This window comes from Octopus bimaculoides, chromosome 24 (genome assembly GCF_046866305.1).
Source record: "Octopus bimaculoides isolate indiv1 chromosome 24, ASM4686630v1, whole genome shotgun sequence".
NCBI classification, from domain to species: domain Eukaryota; kingdom Metazoa; phylum Mollusca; class Cephalopoda; order Octopoda; family Octopodidae; genus Octopus; species Octopus bimaculoides.
In genome coordinates this window covers 585,235-601,444 of record NC_142951.1, presented here as the reverse complement: position 1 = coordinate 601,444, position 16,210 = coordinate 585,235, and the positions used below count along the sequence as shown (strand labels likewise).

Here is a 16,210-nt window from a genome sequence, read left to right as displayed (position 1 = left end):
ATTATTTAACATCTTTTTTTTTTTTGCAAACTGACATGGGTTGGACAGCAACTTCCAGTCATGTGTTTTGATTTGGTTTCAATGGCTGGATGCCTTTCCTGATGCCAACCACTCCAGAGAGTGTGCTGGGTGCTTTTTGTGTGTCACAGGTACTTTTTACATGGCACCAACACAGGTGCTTTATATGTGGGACCATGAATGCCTACCTGTACACTAAATCCATCACTGTATTCATGATGACAGAGCTTCTGGGCATGACCCGTACACCTTTCACAAGCCATTCCTCGTCTACCCCTACCTTCCTCAGAGTCCACCATATCACACAACAGGGCACTGTGCACATACACACACACACACACACACAGACACGGTGATTGCTCTATCTTCACAGATGATTGCATCTCCTTGTGCTTCCTTAATGTCAATGACACTTCTAACTCTCCATCCATGACCTCCCTGATTGACTCTTTGCTCCCATTGCAGATTTGCATAGTTTGGAGCAGAGATGACTTATTGTGCTCTCTTCTAACTAGTTTGGTCTGGACATGTCTGAAAATGAGGTCAGCATAAACAGACATCTGCACATCAATGGATCAAAGTGGTAACCACACAAGTACCACGCTCTGAGTTCCCGTGATTAACACCAAGTAACGAGGAGCTGAAGCGAGATGACCAGAAATCACTTGAAACTACAGTTTTTTACATCAGTGTTCCCCACTCCCAGAAAGATGCTGTGACAACAGTGATGAGCCCCTCACACCCTGTAGTTTTACTGAGCACCCTGACACCAACCTAGGGTATTTCTGTGTGTCCCTGTACTCAGATGGAATGTCATCACCTACACTGGTTAACCCATTGCTGGAACTCTGACAGGTGCCACTGCTCTGGGTCAGGGCAGAGCTGGCAACGATAGTGGCAAAGAAATGGTTCCACACTACTCAAGAACCCTGGAACTCCTGTACCAGGTCCTTACTGCTGCAATGCTGAGTCACTTGAATGGCAATCTAAGAAGCAGAGGGCTCAGCTGAGCAAACGGGGCCAAAGACAAGGCAGGAAGCTTCTGACAAACACAGCTCCCCCAACCTTTTCCCTCAACACACACACGCATGCACACACACACACACACGTGCGTGCATGCATGCATATACATACATACATATATATGTATATATATATGTATGTGTGTGTGTATGTATACATATATATATACACACACACACATATATATATATATCTATGTAGGTGTGTGCATGAGTATGTATATACAAATATACATACATAATTAGGATATGGATTTGATCAATGGTCCTATGAATCCTTGTAAAAGAAAGAAGGATGGCACTTACACCTCCCCCCACCACACACATGTAAACAGTAACACTTGTGTATAAAATTATTAGGTAAGATGCAACAATAAGTAATTAATGTAATTAGCATTTTAATGATCTAATAATGAATATCCAGCGAGAGTGGCATGAAATTTGTGTTCGTTTGAAAGCCAAGTCCAGGATTGTAACAATTAGTTGTGTGTACATGTCTCTATTCTTGTAGAAATAATTAGCCACTAACAAGGGATGTATTTAATTACTTCGTACCAGATATCAAATTTAGATTAACATGTTTAAGTATTCATTAACTCATTATGTACATTTGTGAAGAAGGCTTTTATGCTTGTAGCTGTACATGTGTATAGGCATGTGTGTGTGTTTGTGCATGTGTGTGTGTGTGTGTGTGTGTGTATGTGTGTGTATTCAAATATGAATAAAAGTAGCTGAGGAAATATGAGAAAAATCGAATACACATACACATGGTATGTGTGTGTGTTGTTAGATTGTGTGTCAGCTGCTTTTTAGGCATAAGAGAAGATGTTCTCAATGTGCCTGGTGTTAAAAACACCTGAAAGTAAGTCATAGGCAGTTGTTTAACAAGGCTGACGGTTGTGGCTTCAATGCTGTGGGTGGTATTTATTAGACCATTCAATGAAGAATCTCCCACGCCAATCATGCGTCTGTTTACACCAAGTGTTCATGCTTATGTATGTAGGTATGTATGTCATTGTTCAGTTTTATTTCAAGATTTCTTGCCAGTAGAGAAAGAGCCGGTTTCTAACCCAGATCCAAGGCTCCTTCATTGGAATTTCAACATCAACAACAGGGTGTTTTTGTTTGTTTGTATCTGAATAATTATGCATATATGAATGTAGGTATATATATATGTGTTGATGCATGTGTGTCTACATATGTGTGTGTGTGTGGGGTGGGGTGGGGGTTGAGCAGAGATTAAGAAGAGACATTGGTTGTTGTAAGAGTTGATAACATTGTGATTTTGGACGGTTTGGAAGAGGAAATGAGAGGGGGAGAGAGAGAGAGAGAGAGAGAGATACAGGTAAACTTTACACTTTGCACAATCTTCTAACACAATGAAACAAACTTAACCTATTTATGATGATGATGATGATCATGATGGCAGCGTTGGTGTTGGTGGTGGTGATGGTGGTAGTGGTGGTGGTGGTGGTGGTGGTCGACCCTGTTATCAGTATATATGGTATTGCAAAACCTATGATCTCACAATGTTTATTTTGTCCTCTACAATCATGTGCGGGCTCTTTGCTTCAAAAGTATGGTCAGTCTTTGAGGGGAAGTACAATGAAATTCTGTAATTCTTATTTTCTATCACAGCCTCTGGTTTGTGTTTCAACCACTTTTCTGCTACCTTGAATTTACATACTGACTCACCATTCCTCAGTCAAACCGTGCAACCCATGCTAGCATGGAAAGTGGACGTTAAACGGTGATGATGATGATGAGATAACATACACACACACATATATGCATACATACATATATATTCACATACACACACACACACACATATATGCATGATAGACTCCCATAAAATTTGAGTTTAGCAAATTTCAATTGCTCTCTGTTGGTCAATCCATTATTATCACAGAAAAAAACTAGTCCAAGGTAGCCTCTTCCCCATTAAAGCCTGTCTATAGCAACCCCCCCCCCCAAAGGGGACTCAAGTTTCATGTTGTAATTCAGAGGATATCACTTGGACCCAATATTTGCTCTTACAACAGTGTCGGTTCCCTGCGCCTAAATCTGGTCGGCAGAGTGTGTCTCCATTGTCTAATGCTTTACTTATGTACGTGCTTATGGAGCATTTTGCCTTGTAAAGTGGAACCAGAGTAAAATTATTGCTGTTACAATTATCAAAGTCATTCTAATTATTGTAATCATCATCATTGTCATCATCATCATCATCATCATCGCCAGCAGCAGCAGCAGCACCACCACCACGGCCAGTATTTCTCATCTGATTTCAGTGTCATGTTCTAAAGTGTATATCTGATAGGTTGATTGTTAAAGCAACCAGTCACTGAACCAGCCATGGAGAGGGCTGTCTTGATATCAATATCTTTAGTAATTGCAAAAAAGAAAAAGAATAATAAAAAACAAACAAGATAACACAGTCTTGCAGTAGACAAACAGACTGAGTCAGAGGGGGGAAGTGTAAATGAATAAATATTTCAGTCAATGTAACTCTTCTTGTCTTTGCTCAATTGAACAATTATTAATGAAATATATTTGACAGGTTCATCGACAATCTAATCCTTACTGTCATCATTGTCATTGTTATTGTTTCAATATCTATTTTTGTAGGTTGCATGAGTCAGAAGAAATTTGTTGAGGAAGATTTTCTACAGCTGGATGCTGTTCCTGCTGCCAACCCTTAACTGTTTCCAAAGCAAGATAATATTTCCCTTCACTGTTTTTTTTTATGACAGTGACACTCACTTACAACAACCAGGAAGATGCAAGCAAAACACACACACACACACACACGACTATGGTTTCCCTTGGTTTGAAAGTCTTCTCAAGCACAGCATTTCGCCAAAGATTTCAATTATTTGTCATCCCCTCCACTCTACAGAGTGTACAGGGTGCTTTTTACATGGCACCAGCACCAACAGGGTCACCAAGTACCTTGAAGACAAAGAGACCCCTCAGCTGGGGTTAGCATTAAGGGTGTGTGGCTTTGTGCTTGGTTGAGAAATGAAAGGATTAGAGGGACAGAGAGGTGTCTTACTGCATAGTAGATGTGTGTGTGTGTGTGTGTGTGTGTGTACATGTTTGGAAGGATAAGTATAAATGAGAGAAAGATTAGTTTTTACATAAATGGAGGAGAGTTTATTTGTAAAAAGCTAATGATTCACTTCCCTCCGTCTCTCTTCCGACTTCTTAACTCTACATCGCAAACAGTGTAACAACAACACCAACACCAACAACAACCTACGTTATATCTGTTGCTCAAAAATTGAACAATCTCTTGGTAGGCATGGCAAAAAGGAAAGGACGAAAGAACAAGCAACTCATGGGCTGTGTGTGTGTGTGTGGGGGGGGGGGGGGTTAGGCTAAACATATGGTCAGATATATGAAACCATGCACCAGAGGAAAACAAGGATGGCGGATCAAATGACAGAGTTTTACATTTCACATATGTCCAAGCACACAGGTATAATATGTGTAGGGAGTGGTGCGTACACACACACACACACATGTAGACTCACATACACCATCATTATTTTAACATTTCATGGATCAGAGGTGATTTTCCCATGGGGCTGGAAGCTTTTCTTATTGCCAAGCCACACCTGTTTCCATGCAAGGAAACATTTCTCTATGGCCAGACATGTTTTTCTGGAAGTCTGGAAACAAGAGACACCACCTGTATGATGGCCAGGCACCCCCCCCCCCCCCCCGACATGCAAATTCATGCACTGATAAGGATACATACGACAGAAAGACAAAATGAAATAAGCAGAACAAGAGAAGACAAAGAAACAAAAATAAGTATGAAGTGAAGACCAAATATTCAGTGTGTGTGTTTAATTGGTGAAATATGACCCTCCCCATATATAACAATATGATTTCTTTTATTGGATCTTTTTTAAAACGGGGGCCACATTTTTCATTAATGTTTTACGTAGTGTTTTTGGTACCGAAAGACTTTCAAACTTCGTATTCTTATCTATTTTGTGTTATAGAACAGAAAAATATTTTTGTATTCGAATTTATTTCATGTAAAAAATTGTCTTATTTCGATAATTTCAACCAATCACTGACAAGTATTCAGTTGTTTATATTTACTCCTTTGGCTGATTAAGCCATAGCTTCGTTTTATTTGCTTTTTTCATTTTCTTTTTTTTTTCTTCGTTTTATTTGCTTTTTTCTTTTTAAATTTGCTGTTTTACCCTAACCCTAACCCTATCACCGATAGAATTGTTTCAGTGATTGGTTGAAATTACAGAAATACGACAACTTTAACATGGAATAACTTAGGGATTTCTTTTTTTTTAAAGACTAAGAGAAAAAGATGTTTTATATGACACATTCTACCAGTGTTCCAAGTTTCAAAGTGTTTCGTTAATGAAAAATGTGGCCCCCGTTTTAAAAAAGATCCCTTTTATTCTTTTACTTGTTTCAGTCATTTGACTGTGGCCATGTTGGAACAGCACCTTTAGTCAAGCAAATCAACCCCAGGCTTTGTACTTATTCTATCGGTCTCTTTTGCCAAACTGCTAGATTACGGGCACGTAAACACACCAGCATTGGTTGCCAAGCGATGTTACTGGGCAAACACGCACACACACAGAGCAGCAGACATTAATGTCTTGTCATGGTTATGGCTTTTCAATGTTGCATATGGCTCAAGGCTTGCTGCAAGCTATATCACCAACAATGGCTATGTGCTAAATGGTTTAAAAGCCATCTGCTGGAATGTCCCATGCTCTGGGAAGGGACCTCTGATGTGAGTTGTCTCGTTTGCCCATGACTTACTTTCAGGTGTTTTTAAACACCAGGCACATTGAGAATATAGTCTCTTATTGCCTAAAAAGCAGCCGACACACACCTTGTATATGTGTGTTCTATTTTGTTTATATATATATATATATATATATAAACACACACAACCACATACACACACATGTGCATCCCTGTATATCATCACACAGCCTGTATTTGTTTCTATTATATACGTCATCTCCTTCTCCTACTGCCCCTTCTTGCTAGTTGTCCTCCCATCCCCCCTCCTCTTTCTCGTCATCATCATCATCATCATGATGCTCAGTAGCGTCAGCTTCTGCAAAACTCGCCAGTCTTTCTGCTCACCACAGTTTACCTCCTCCTCTCCCCTCACCTAATATCATAACAAAAACGTCACTCAACGAGGCGAGCTCTGCTCTGTTATCACATGAAGGCCAAATCCTCCTTAATAGAAATACTTATCTGAGGTGGGGTGAAACAATGATATTGCTTTCTTGTTAGCTGAGCCGATCCTCTGTCTGTGTGTGTGTGTGTGTGTGTGTGTGTGTGTGTGTGTGTGTGGCTGATGGAGGGAGGGGGGCAGAGACAAAAGTCATGACAATCTGAGGATGTTTTGATGGTGATGTTCTTGCGGTTATTGTTGTTAGATAACTCCCGGGTCAACACTTATCAAGCTTAAATATCTATGACCAAAGTTATGATCAAGCTATGACCAAGCTATGATCATCGCAGCCCATGTCAAACCATTATGACTGTATTATCTCTGAAGTATCCTTCCTTTCAGATGACAGGATTTGGCTGCTATTTCTAGCAGGTCAAGCGACTGCAAAGATACTCCCACATTGGGCTAAACAATGGATTTTGTCAGGTCTAAACATCCCCCAAGACACTCTGTGTTGCAATGGTGCCGCTATGACTCATTCACAAAATTGGGGTCCCAAGAAAGACCTAGCCATTATTACTGATTTTAAAATGACAAAAAAGAAGTACAGGGTTAATGTATTTCAATAAAAGGTAACAAAAAGGTTAATGTGTCATTTGTAAAAATAAGGGAAAAAAACAAAGGCGAAAGGCCTGGCTAGAGGCTCAACCGAGTTCTTTTACAGAGATTAGAAAACCTGAAGGACTGCTGCAATAAGAGTGTGAATCTGAGAGGGGATCATGTTGAATAAAATCATAACTGATCCTCTTGTAGTTTCTTTTACCGAAATCCAGGGATTTTCCAGCACCCCATCGTAAGATATGATTTGAAAGTGAGATTTGGTTGCTATTTCTAGCAGGTCGACTGACCGGGTAGAGGGTCTTAGCCGAGCGGATAAATTTATCGCCTTTTATTTGATAAGAAATAGTTTATTATACAATGTAAACATACAAGTCTAAATGGAGTCATGTGAAACCCGAAGAATGGGTCAACTTGGGAGTTGACATACTTCCCACGCACATTCTGTCTCGGGTGGAGGTCAAATGTCATGGCAACGACCCTAACCCTAACCCTTAACTTAGCGGATCGTCAAAACAGACCAACAGAACAAGTACCATAAGCACTAGGTTCGATTTGTTTGACGAAACCCTTCAAGGCTGTAACTCAGCATGGTCGCAATCCAATGATCAAAACGAGTCAAAGAAAACAATCATGGGACGACGCAAAAAAGAAGAAAAAAAACGTTGGAAAATTTTTTAAATGGCTTTTAAAAAAGGGAGCTAACTCTGCAACTATTTTTTTTTTGTTGCCATTTTATTCTTTGGCCAAAAGATGAAGTGTTAGGTTCTTAACAGGTCCTTAATTTTAACAATTTCGGAAAGATGAACAGCCAGGTTGATATATTCGTTCCCCAGAATTAACGCCCCCAAACAAAGAAATTTAAAAATGGGGAAATACAACCATGCACCGTTATTTCTCTCTTCCTCTCTATACACATACACACGCGTGTGTATATATATATACATTTATCTATACGTACACACAAACACACACACCCTTACCTACATACATACATACATGTATGCCTCCCCTCGTTCCTTCTTGTAGAGAAACGTAGGCTCGAACCATCAAAGACTCTTCCATTTTTCCTGAGTCTCATTAAAAGTTGTGCGTTTTCGTTCTTTATTTTCTATTTTCAAATCCAGAAAAAGTTAACTTTACTTTTCATCCTTTCGAAGTCGATAAATAAAGTAGGAGTGAAGTACTTGGGTGAGGGGAATGGAATCGACTAATCCAGTGGTTCGAAACTATTTTTTTTTTCTTTACCATGGAACCTTTTCATTCTTATTTTACGCGGGTGCAGCCTCAACCATTCGATGTGAACCGGTCGCGATTTCAAAGCGACGAAAACATTTTGACAAATTAAATTTAAATGCTGAAGTGAATCTAACGGTTTTTGTGTGTTTTTTAAATAGCTTATAAACACATTCCACGCTGCAATTGTTTTTGTTACAGCACACGGTCTCAGATCAGGTCACTCTCTATGCAAGTACATCTCCGTAATATATATAATTAAAGGGACATAACTATGCAAGAACCTAATCTGTTAGCCGTGATGGAAGCTGGAATTACTGCCAAACCATTTTGTCTCCCTTCGATGATCGACTTTTTCCAAGTCTTTTGCCTGCCGTGCTAACGATTTTGCCAGCTGCCGCTTTTTCAACCTCTAACATTACCAAATGATTTGCATACAGAATAAAAACTGAAAATATTTTTTGAAGATTAGTGCAATTGAAAAACGCCTCTGCTCAGCCACCCTCTTTCTTCTCGGAATCCATATAATTCTTTTCACTCAGTGATCGAGCAACCTAACTTGCAGAATTCAGATAGATTCTCTCAACAGTCTGAGCTGAAATTCCGCTGGAATTTTATAGGGATCGGCTCTCTATCCAAAATGTTAGAAATCGTTGGAAAATCGCAGCAGACATTTGCAGTAACAAAGTTGAATATAACAAGGATGTATAATTGATTCAGGAAATGGAGATAGAATTGATAAAACAAGCCGTGTTTCTTTTTAATACTGAAGAATATTTAAAATAACATTAATTGCTTGACGTCATTCGAATAGAGAAAATTTGTCTACATCCTGTCTGTTACTGTCCCTGTTGTTGTGGGCCATGTGGCCCGTTACCTCTCCATTTCCAACTTCAGCTGCTTTACCCCCACCCATTTCTCTCCATTTTTCTTTTCTTTTTTTTTTCACCCATCTTTTTAAAGTGTAAATAAAATTTTAATGTTTTTGTTGATGAAAAATACGTTGGAGTTTGACAATTATGAAATGTTTTATTATGACGTAATAATAGTCATATTTTCTTCACAAAACCCTCGACCTTGTTTATTTGATATCGTCAATACTGTGGTAGATACAAACTTCGGAGTTATAGAGATCGTCTTGTTCATTAAGTTCGATACAGGATCGATATATTTCACCGCTGACCACTACGGTAAATAGACTGAGAAGTCTTCTTTCACGAAACTCTATTCAGACATTGTACAACCACAAAATACACACCGAAATCTTGACTAAATTCTATGAAAATTGTTTCTTTGTTTATGGTTGTCCATTGGATACGAAAATGAGAATCCTCATCTTTATTTGTAGATCTTTTGGCGAGTGAATATCCCAATCTTCAGTTACAAACGATCCATGCAAAAGCGAGGTGTAACTTTGCATGGACGCCTTTTTTCTCAATTCTCTTGATAGTTCTCGGTTATTTCTTCTCTTTATTTTCAATCCCCATTCCACTGAGACCAACAAAGTTAGAAGTGAGTTGTGATGGCATCCACTTTTGAAAGGGATCTTCTGCTGATCTTTGACTCGATGTTTTTGGTCCAAAACCAAATGTCAATCGTGGTACTACAGCGGAAATATGATATCCATGGACGAACTATTTCTAAGATGACGCATGAATAGTGTGGACGTAATTCTTCTGACGTTGGTCTGATGGAGGAAGTGTGTGTGTGTGTGTAATCTAATCCCACCGGATTATAGAAAGGATCTGAAGATAGTGCATGTTAAAGTTCTTCTGTATTTTAATGCGCTAGCTGCATGTGGGTCCATGTTTTGCCTTGAAACACGAGGTAAGAAACACAGATTGTCCGGTAGACAAGGGAAACTGTTATGGAAACTGGAATGATTTACAAAGAGTGACCCTTTCCAGAGACACAGGGGTTTTGTTTGTCAGACAAGAGTTAGCAACTGTTCGTTCAGTGTGCAACCAAGCTGCAGCTGAGTGAAGATTGAAAAAGGAGGAGAACAAATTGCTATTTAAGAGACATTAAAATGACTTCCTTCTTTTTAAACTCGTCCAACTCTGTAGCAATGACGGAAGAAGGATTTGGATGCAAGGGGAGTGCCACTAGCTTTAACATTTTTGGGTCGGCCAGCTCACTAGCTATCAGTTTGAAACCCATTGACTGGTATTTTAATCAGGTTAACGTCCCCCCACCACACTTTTTCTGACCAAATAACCCAGATCTCTGCTTTTCACACATCAAAGCTGATATGTAACATACTATTTCATGAGTTACATGTTATGCCTATATTATCAACTCTCAATCAGCCACAGATATATTTAGCAAACAGGTTCCATCTGTGAAATAAATGCTAAAGCTTCCCAAACCAGCAGTGACACAATAGCCATGTTAATGTCAGTATATTTAATGCATTGAATCGTTAATTAGATAGAATCGTTTGTTCTCTAAAACATGCTAATTTTCGTTATTTATTCTCTCATTTTCACACCTCTTTGTGTGCCATATTATTCATCTAGAAAAGATGACGAGCAAGCAGAATCCTCTTCACTTGCCATTTCATCTTTGTTTTGAGTTCATATTGTGATGAGGTTGGCTTTGCCTTTCATCCTTTTGGGGTCAGTAAAATAAGGACCAGTTGGGTGGTTTTTTTTTTTGGGGGGGGGGGGTCAATCTAATTGACTTCCTTGTCCCTCACAATTACTGGCCTTGTGCCTGCAGGGGGAAAGTATTAGCGTTCTTTCATCTTTTCACTTGTTTCAGTCATTAAACTGTGGTCATGCTGGAGCACCTCCATGACGAATTTTAGCCTAACAAATTGACCCCAGGACTTATGTTTTTTTCAAGCCTGGTACTCCTGCCATTGGTCTCTATTGCTGAACTGTTAAGTTATGGGGACGTAAATAAACCAACACCCGTTGTCAAGCAGTGGTGGGGTACAAACATAGACACAAAGGCACACATGCGCATACACACACACAAACATATACATACATATATATAGATATATATATACATGCACACACACGTATATATGTATATGTCTATATATATTATATATATATATATATATATATATATATATATATATATATATATATATATATATATATATATATATATATATATATATATGTACAGGGTGATTCAAAAGTCGCCATACGTAGGAAGAATTTCAAATCAACCCCTAAGCTAACGATATCATGGATGTCTTGTGCAAAGAGTGTAGAACCAAAGTGGATCATCTTGTTGAATTCATGAGACAGGCCTGGTTCTCCATTGGTAATGAGGAAAAAAAAGTCAGTGGGGCATATTTGTGTAGGTATGCCACATAGTCTTACATGACCCACCTCCAGACAGCTCTCTGCAGTGAATTCTATAAAAACGAAAATAATAACATTTTTGTATGCAACTATAAAATACATGACAAAATACTTTTTTATAATTTCGGAACGTCTTAACTAATTAATCTATGCATTTTATTATTCGGTTAATAAGTGATAAAATTGTTTTCGAATTTTGTCCAATCTAGAAGCCGGAATTTCGATGAACCGGAACCGTCAGTTGTACCGTGCTCTAACTATGGCGGAGGGTAGTAAACAGAAATTACCAAATCTGAAGATTTGTATCGACAACAACGAAGGCAGCGACAACGAAGAGATTATATTCACTGATAAGGATGATTACTCGTTTATCGATGAACCTTATTCACACAGGGTCGAATTCAGTGTTCGTCTCAATGAAAATAACGAAGCAAAGAAATTTGAGGTGAGTTTAGAAACAGAAACAGAAAATATTTGTCAACATTTATTTTTCGTCTCTCGTTTGTTTCTTTTGTCATTAAAACTCGAAATAAATATTCCCCGATAATAATACAATAGAATTGTTGTTAGCGTTCGTCTCCTCTGAAAGACGACAGTTCCATGTTGCCAAACTTTGGTCACACAACAACAACGTCTTCGTCGTCTTTTTATTAATCGTGTGACATGTTCGCTCCTTTACTTTCATATTCAGTAATTGAGATAAATTAGAGGAAATACATTTTGGACAGACCTTAATAAAATGTAAGCACAATACATTTATTTAGAATTACATTTAGATAGATATCCATTAAACTTTGGTCTTCAAGTGGATCCAAGTTGGATGGATTCTCACTTTATTAATAATAACAAAAGGTTTCACAGTTTGGGATTCATTCTCAAAAACAATGAAACTATATTCGATTGCAGCTGTAACGGTGTTATTTTTATCTTAGGGAAGACTACGTCGTTGGATAATAGGTTTATAATACTAATAAACATGATAATTCTATCTAGGACTATTTACACTCCGCACGATGAAAAATTAACACCGAGATATCCGACCATACCCCCCCCCCTGCTTCTTCATGAATTCCTTGGTTTTCTCCTGACGGGTACCTTCCCCCCATTTTCCCCACGGTTGTCAGCTCTCTTGCAGTTCACCCTTCAAGTTAATATGTTGTACCGGATCATGTTTACATGTTTTCCCCTAGAAATAATATTTCATATTGATTCCAATCCCGTAAACTCGACAAAATGCAAACGAAGGGAGCACCTAAGTGGTTGCTAAACCTGCTGAAAGTAGTAGCTAAGTCCCACACAAATTCCATCCTACGCCTTACTAAGGAATGCTTATGTTTGAAATACATTTGTCAGTGTAAGGTTACTCGATCCACATTGACCGAAGTGCTTTGAAACGATAAAACAGAAACGCGAGCGTCATTCGTTTTCCCAAACAAATCAGGTTTCAAACATATATTGCTGACATTTTTTGAATTATAAAATATATATTAATGGATATTAATGGATATAATTTGATCCAATGTACAAATACCTCAGATCTTCTTTGTAAGAGTTCCATGAATTTTTTTTTTTGTTTCGTTGGCAACACAAAATTCTGCTGAAGTTATTAAAATATTGGATAAAAAAAAAACACCATCCTTGTTAAATATATATTTTCATATAATAACATTTTAAAATTAAAAAGGAATAATTATAAACGAGCCATTATTAAATATCCGTTTCTGAAGCATTCGTGTTTCTTTTGAAAATGTAATGACGTTCCATTCCATCTTCTTCTCTGCTCACTATTCCTGAGGGGGTCGTAGGTGGAGTCCTCGGACCCCCCCCCCCCCCTTCATAGAGGTCGTATCAGAAGCAATTATCATTGCCTTTTGCATGTCCAAGGGTCAGTGGCTGGATTGTGTCTGCCAGTGACATAATAATCAGTCTTGGTGACTCTTCGCTGGAGGTGGTCTTCTACCACGTGGGCGTGTGCAGTAGCAGCAGCAGAATGCCCCAGATGTGAGGGCAATACTCCATTGTGGATGATCAATAATTGTTGTGACTGAAGTATCTAGAGACCCTGAAGAGAGGGGTTAGTTGTTGGAATGTGCTCTCGCCTGGGTAGAGCCTTCGTAGTAATATGACCCAACAACTGCAGTGAGTTTGACATCTCTGAGTAAGTGGGGACCAATCATGATAAAGCTGAGTGTGTGTGTGTATGTATATTTGTCTATCCATCTAACGGTCTATCTTTCTTTCTCAATCCCTCCCCCTCGTTATGACACCCCTACCCCACATCATATCGGCTACTGTAGCTCTTTCCTCTACCCCATCCTGATATCACTTTTCAGTTTTGCTGTCCAGAACCGTCTCACTTGTTTTTATTTTTGTAACTAACCCTGGATAGTTGAACATTGAAATGGATTGCAGTGAAATTTGATCTTATGATGAAGATGAAAGAAAGCTAAATCCATTGAAAGTTCTTTAGTCAACCATTTTGAGGTTTCTGCTGGAATGGTGGGGTTTTTTTCTTTTTTTTAATTGGTTCAAGGTTAGTTTTTCACTCTTATTGGTCTTGTATTGATCAGACCAGACTGGATTTTAACATTAAACTGTAGAATATTATTCTCTAATTATGCAATGTCTAATTGTGCTAATATTGTTTTCAACATTTTTATTTTGTAGAGAAAGAAGTATGAAAATAAAGATGGGAATTTTGTAACAGGCATCGACATCACAAAAAAGGTATGTTTATATTAAATCTAGTACAAAAGGGATGTGGTCCTTTACGGCCAGAGAAGGCATCTAGAAGTTTGTCACTGAAATGAAAATGACCTCTCTATGTCAGATGACCTCTGAGTCCTATGAAATAAGTCCAGTTCTGATGTCATAGCAACACATTATGGCTTCCTGGTATTTTCTTCTTTTTTCTTGGCCTCTTCTGGGCCTTAGTTGCCTTAAAAGAATTTGCTCTAATGCAGCGAGCTGGCAGAAACGTTAGCACACCAGGTGAAATGCTTAGGTGAGTACCAGTTGCATACTGGGGTCAATCTAATTGACTGACTTCCCCTACCCCCTCCTAAAAAGATTTCGGGCCTTGTGCCTAGAATAGAAAAGAATTGGCTCTGTTGCATCACAGTTCAAGGATAACAGAGTGTTTTGTACTCATTCCGTCTGACAGTTTGGCCACCAAAACCATGGCTAATACCTTGGTAGTCAATCTAAGCATAATCTTCTCCTCCCCCATCTTATGACTGGTATCTGTCTTCAGTCAGCACACACTTCAAGAAACCCACTGATTTTACTCAAATGGCCAGTGTTCTTTCTTATTCCAAGCAGTTATCTTCATGACTTTGTCAAAAATCTAAAAATACCATCTTAATTCCTAAAAACAAAAGCACAAAGTCCCCATTTTAATTAAAACTTTCCATGAAAATTTCTTGTTAATTTATGCGCTAAATACCAGATTAAGAATGATGGAATTACTTTACTAACTTGTTCATTATTTTAAAAATTGGAAAGGCAGTATATTTCAATAGAAGTATTGTAAAACAAAATGGATAAATTGACTGACCATTGTCTCATGTCAACTCCAACCAGACTTGAGATAAAGGCTGTCATCCCTATTCTGTGCGTAAACACTTATTAAGAATAATTATTGACAGCGGAAGCAGTATTAGTACCAATATAATGGACTTCCTCTGTGGCAGGCGTCCAGTGGCTGCAGACCAGCCAAATATCGCTCCCACACTGTATAGAATATCAGTGTCTCATTAGTGTCACTGATGTTACTAATAATAGCCAGCAGGCTTATTAAAAATTATTACCTATGGAAATAGTATTAATATCAAAAGGCAACCTTTATATCCAACTTCTGCTCCAATATATGCCAGCTTTTATATACCATGCATCTGTACGAGAGGATCTCTTAAGCTGAATGCAGTATTCCACATTCTATCGACCCATCCATCTATTCATTAGCTTTGCACAGCAAACATTATTTTGGTTTAAAACCTGGTCAGCAAGTGGACTGTTGCTCTGTTTGATACTCTGGACTTTCTTGGAAGTGCAATTTAGCTGAATCGGTTACATTAAACATTGGGTTATCCACAGAAGATGTTTCCTTACAGCAACACTGTAAATATGTTTATAATCACAACAGGCATTGTGTGTGAAATGTTGCTCTTTTTCCTTTTCTGTGTTTCATCTTGTGTACTGTGCCTCTACCTTTGGCTCTCATTTTCAATTTTATTATTTTTAGGAAGAAGAAGAGAAAAGAGAAGAACGAGCTCGTCGTTTTGGTCTGGAAGGCAACAACTATCATGTCAGTTTGGCCGCTCTTTATGCTAGGTTTGTATTGTTTCTTATTTCCTTGTTTGTACCAACACTGCTATCAATATCTGCATCCTCATAATATTTTGCATGGATTGGATGAACGAGTCTTTAAATGTATTGATGCTCAAAGCATCAGTGGATCCTTAACACCAAATACTTTTTAGTGTTTAGTTTATCCTTTTCTGAGTTTGAATATCAAGGTTGTTGTTGTTGTTGTTGTTGTAGTGTTAAGAGAAAAAGTTGAGCTGGGAATTGAGAAGTGGTTGGCAGATGCATGCAGAAAGGAAGAAAACTTGTGTTGACTGGCCATGGGACTGTACAAGAAATGGCCGAGGGAGAGAAATAAATGAGTTGATGGAGGACGACTTTGGATGAAGTAGTTAAAGGCAGACTTTGTGAGTGTTGAGCCTTAGAAAGGAAAAATGCAGGGAAACATTCCTGAAATGAATAGATGCAGAAAAGGGAGACGTTTATGATAAGGATTCCTTATCTTGGCAGAA

The 16,210-nt window shown here is 38.4% G+C and overlaps 2 protein-coding genes across 13 annotated transcripts in view; one reads left to right on the top strand and one right to left on the bottom strand.

Moving 5' to 3' along the window:
* LOC106869567 (coronin-1C-A) overlaps nucleotides 1-8,322 on the bottom strand; it is a 91,356-nt gene extending 83,034 nt beyond the window's left edge. The window contains exon 1 of the mRNA XM_089341159.1: nucleotides 7,834-8,322. The gene's annotated coding sequence lies outside the window, so the exon portion shown is untranslated. The remainder of the gene's footprint in view (nucleotides 1-7,833) is intronic.
* LOC106869564 (uncharacterized) overlaps nucleotides 1,915-16,210 on the top strand; it is a 49,230-nt gene continuing 34,934 nt past the window's right edge. For 3 of the 12 annotated variants that reach the window (XR_016238228.1, XR_016238227.1, XM_089341154.1), the window contains exons 1-4: nucleotides 8,948-9,260; nucleotides 11,603-11,838; nucleotides 14,061-14,120; nucleotides 15,637-15,725. Coding sequence is in view for 9 of the 12 variants with exons in the window: in XM_089341154.1 (XP_089197280.1) it covers nucleotides 9,050-9,260; nucleotides 11,603-11,838; nucleotides 14,061-14,120; nucleotides 15,637-15,725 (596 nt within the window). In the remaining 3 variants the exon portion in view is untranslated. Of the gene's footprint in view, nucleotides 2,044-8,939; nucleotides 9,261-11,602; nucleotides 11,839-14,060; nucleotides 14,121-15,636; nucleotides 15,726-16,210 lie in introns of those variants that run through there. The other 9 variants (XM_089341151.1, XM_089341152.1, XM_089341150.1 and 6 more) reach the window with 7 other exon arrangements.